The following is a 2,504-nucleotide window of genomic DNA, read 5'->3' on the forward strand; positions in this document are numbered from 1 at the left end:
CTAGACATGTGATCATTTCACAATATATACAAATATCGAATCATTTTGTTCTACACCGGAAACAAATACAATGCTATGTCAATTATACCCCAGTAAAAATTTTAAATAAAAGTAAAAGCACGTCCACCCACCCACCCCCGCCCTAAAAAACAAAAACAAACTTGCCAAAGGACAGGCAAGAAGTAAGGGGTAGAGACTTCAGACCTTGTGATTCCCAGGTGGGTGCTTTATGACGTGACTCTGGACTGCCTCCAGTTGCAAGATTCGGGGGGTTCTCTTATAGAGAAATCTGGGGGCTGCCCACCGGACGACGGGCCCTGCCTCCTTTCGGTGCCTGACCACTGCGTGGATGACAGCCAGTGTCCCGCAAGGATGAAATGCTGCTACAAAGCTTGCTTCCGCCAGTGTGTCCGTAAGATCTCAGGTAAGTGTCCTCCACCTTGCGGAGCGCCCGAGTCCCGAGCCCCACGCAGGGCTCAGCCAGGCCCCTGTGTTGCAGTCAAGCCCGGCAGCTGCCCGGAGGACCGCCTGCGCTGCGTCAGCCCCGTACAGCATCTGTGCCACCAGGACTCAGACTGCAAGGGCTGGGCTCGCTGCTGCCTGGGCGCCTGTGGCCGTGACTGTCGCAGCCCTGCACGAGGTACGCTACCTGCGCATGCGTGGCAGGGCCTTTCCCTCTCTCAGCCCCTGCCTTAGACGTTCTTCCAGTTCGGTAAGCCTAACCGGATACCCACCTTCCCAGAGGCCTGGGGCTGCCCACACCAGACCTGGGGAAGAGGGTGGGATGGGAGGGGTCCTCGTCAGGCCCATGGAGGAAGCGGACACCCTCCGTTCTCTTGTGGACCTTGCTGTGTGTCCCCTGGACCACAACCCTAGACTTTTAGCTCTGAACTTTGGTTTGTCCTTGGGAAGAAGGGTGGGCCGTCCTGCCTTAGTGGCCCAGGGCTGGGCTCGGGGGGAGGGGGGGGGGGTGAATGGGGGATCAAAGTTTCTAAAGAACCCAGAGCCATATGGTGGGTGGGGTAACCCTTTCCTTCTCTCTCCTCAGGCTAATTCTGGTTTCGGATATTCAGGATGGGGTTCATAGCAGGAAGAGGTGATGATGGGGGGAGCCTGGGACCCCGCCCAGACAGCACTATCTCTGCCAGCGGCAGTTCCAACCTTCTGATGAGCACTGATCTGCTGTCACTTCCCATCCACCCCTCGTTTCTCTTCCTGGGAGTCAAGGTGCACAGATAGACTCCTGTCACCCTGTGCCACCAACAATTTCTTCGTACAGTTTCTCCTAAAATGCCCAATTCAGATAGGCCCTTCTTTTGGGGGGTCCTAGCCCCTCCCTCAGGCAGCCCAGCCACCACCAAGGTATGTTCTAGCAGAATTTTCCAGACATTACCTAGCCACATACCCCTTTCCACAACTTTCGCCACACCTGCAAAATAGCATTGCGATATCTTGTGTACTCTCTGTACTATGTATCTAATGTTTTTCTTTAAGTGGACTTGCTTTTGTATATAAATAAATTTATTTCCAAAGAAAAGCTTGCTACCATCACTATAAAACGGGATATGCAGGATGACTGCCTCAAATAAAATATAACTGTAACAGCAAATGCAATGAAAATGGCAAAGTTCCATTAAAGTCGGTCTTGTCAGATCACACGGTATTAAATAATGGTATTGAATTCTACCTAAGTGCTGCCACCCGCCAAGGCTGCTCTCTGTCTCTGTTGTAAAGGAAGATGAGCGGGGGGGTTAAAGATGTGGTAAAGACACAAATCTCAGAACTGTGACCTCCCTCCTGGGGTAACTGAGTTGTACAATTTTGCACCCAGGTACACCCTATGATCATTTCGAATTGCTGCACATGTGGGGAATGTTGCTTGAATGGTTGGGATGTCGTTATTTTGGGGAGGGTGTGTCTCCCATTGGGCAATACCTCACTTACCTCGATTTCTCAAGGGCCGGTCTATAGTCAGGGCCTAAGAGGGCAGAGAAGGGGGTCAATGAGGGAATGACATGCTAAGGGACATTCCTGGACCCATACAGCTGGATTCCTGACTGTCCCATTCACCCAGGATTTGCTTTGGGGAGGGGAAGGAGGCAGGCAGATTTCTCCCTGTTTTATCTGCTGGGTTTCCTCTTGTTTCCCAAGAGAATCTGGGGCTGGGAAGTCAACTGTGCAGGTTAAGTTGGGAATCCTGGGTCTTCTCTCCTTGTTCCCTTGACCTGGCAGTGTGGTCGCAGGTGAGTCACCACTCAGGGATTCTATTTGCCCTTTGGAAGATGGAAAGGATTCTACTCCCTCTCTGCCATAGTCCTTCTCATGGGGTTCAAATGGCTGAGCTGTTGACTCCAGAGGAGCAAATGCTAATGTATGGATACATGGTGAAGTCCAAGAGAGGAGAGGGAAGAGAATCATCTATGAGCTTGGATATTTCCCGTCTTTCTGGGACTCAGTTTCCCATCTGTAAATTCAGGTGCTTGGAACAGATAATACGGTATATT

At 51.4% G+C, this 2,504-nt stretch overlaps 1 protein-coding gene across 1 annotated transcript; it reads left to right on the forward strand.

The window, feature by feature from the left end:
* Nucleotides 1-273: 273 nt before the first annotated feature.
* On the forward strand, nucleotides 274-1,658 carry WFDC5 (WAP four-disulfide core domain 5). Its single transcript, XM_042930120.1, has 3 exons — nucleotides 274-424; nucleotides 500-640; nucleotides 1,049-1,658. Exons 1-3 carry the CDS (start codon nucleotides 373-375, stop codon nucleotides 1,051-1,053), a joined length of 198 nt encoding a protein of 65 aa, XP_042786054.1. The 5' UTR covers nucleotides 274-372; the 3' UTR covers nucleotides 1,054-1,658.
* Nucleotides 1,659-2,504: the final 846 nt, after the last annotated feature.

Source organism: Panthera leo, chromosome A3, assembly GCF_018350215.1.
Source record: "Panthera leo isolate Ple1 chromosome A3, P.leo_Ple1_pat1.1, whole genome shotgun sequence".
NCBI lineage: Eukaryota > Metazoa > Chordata > Mammalia > Carnivora > Felidae > Panthera > Panthera leo.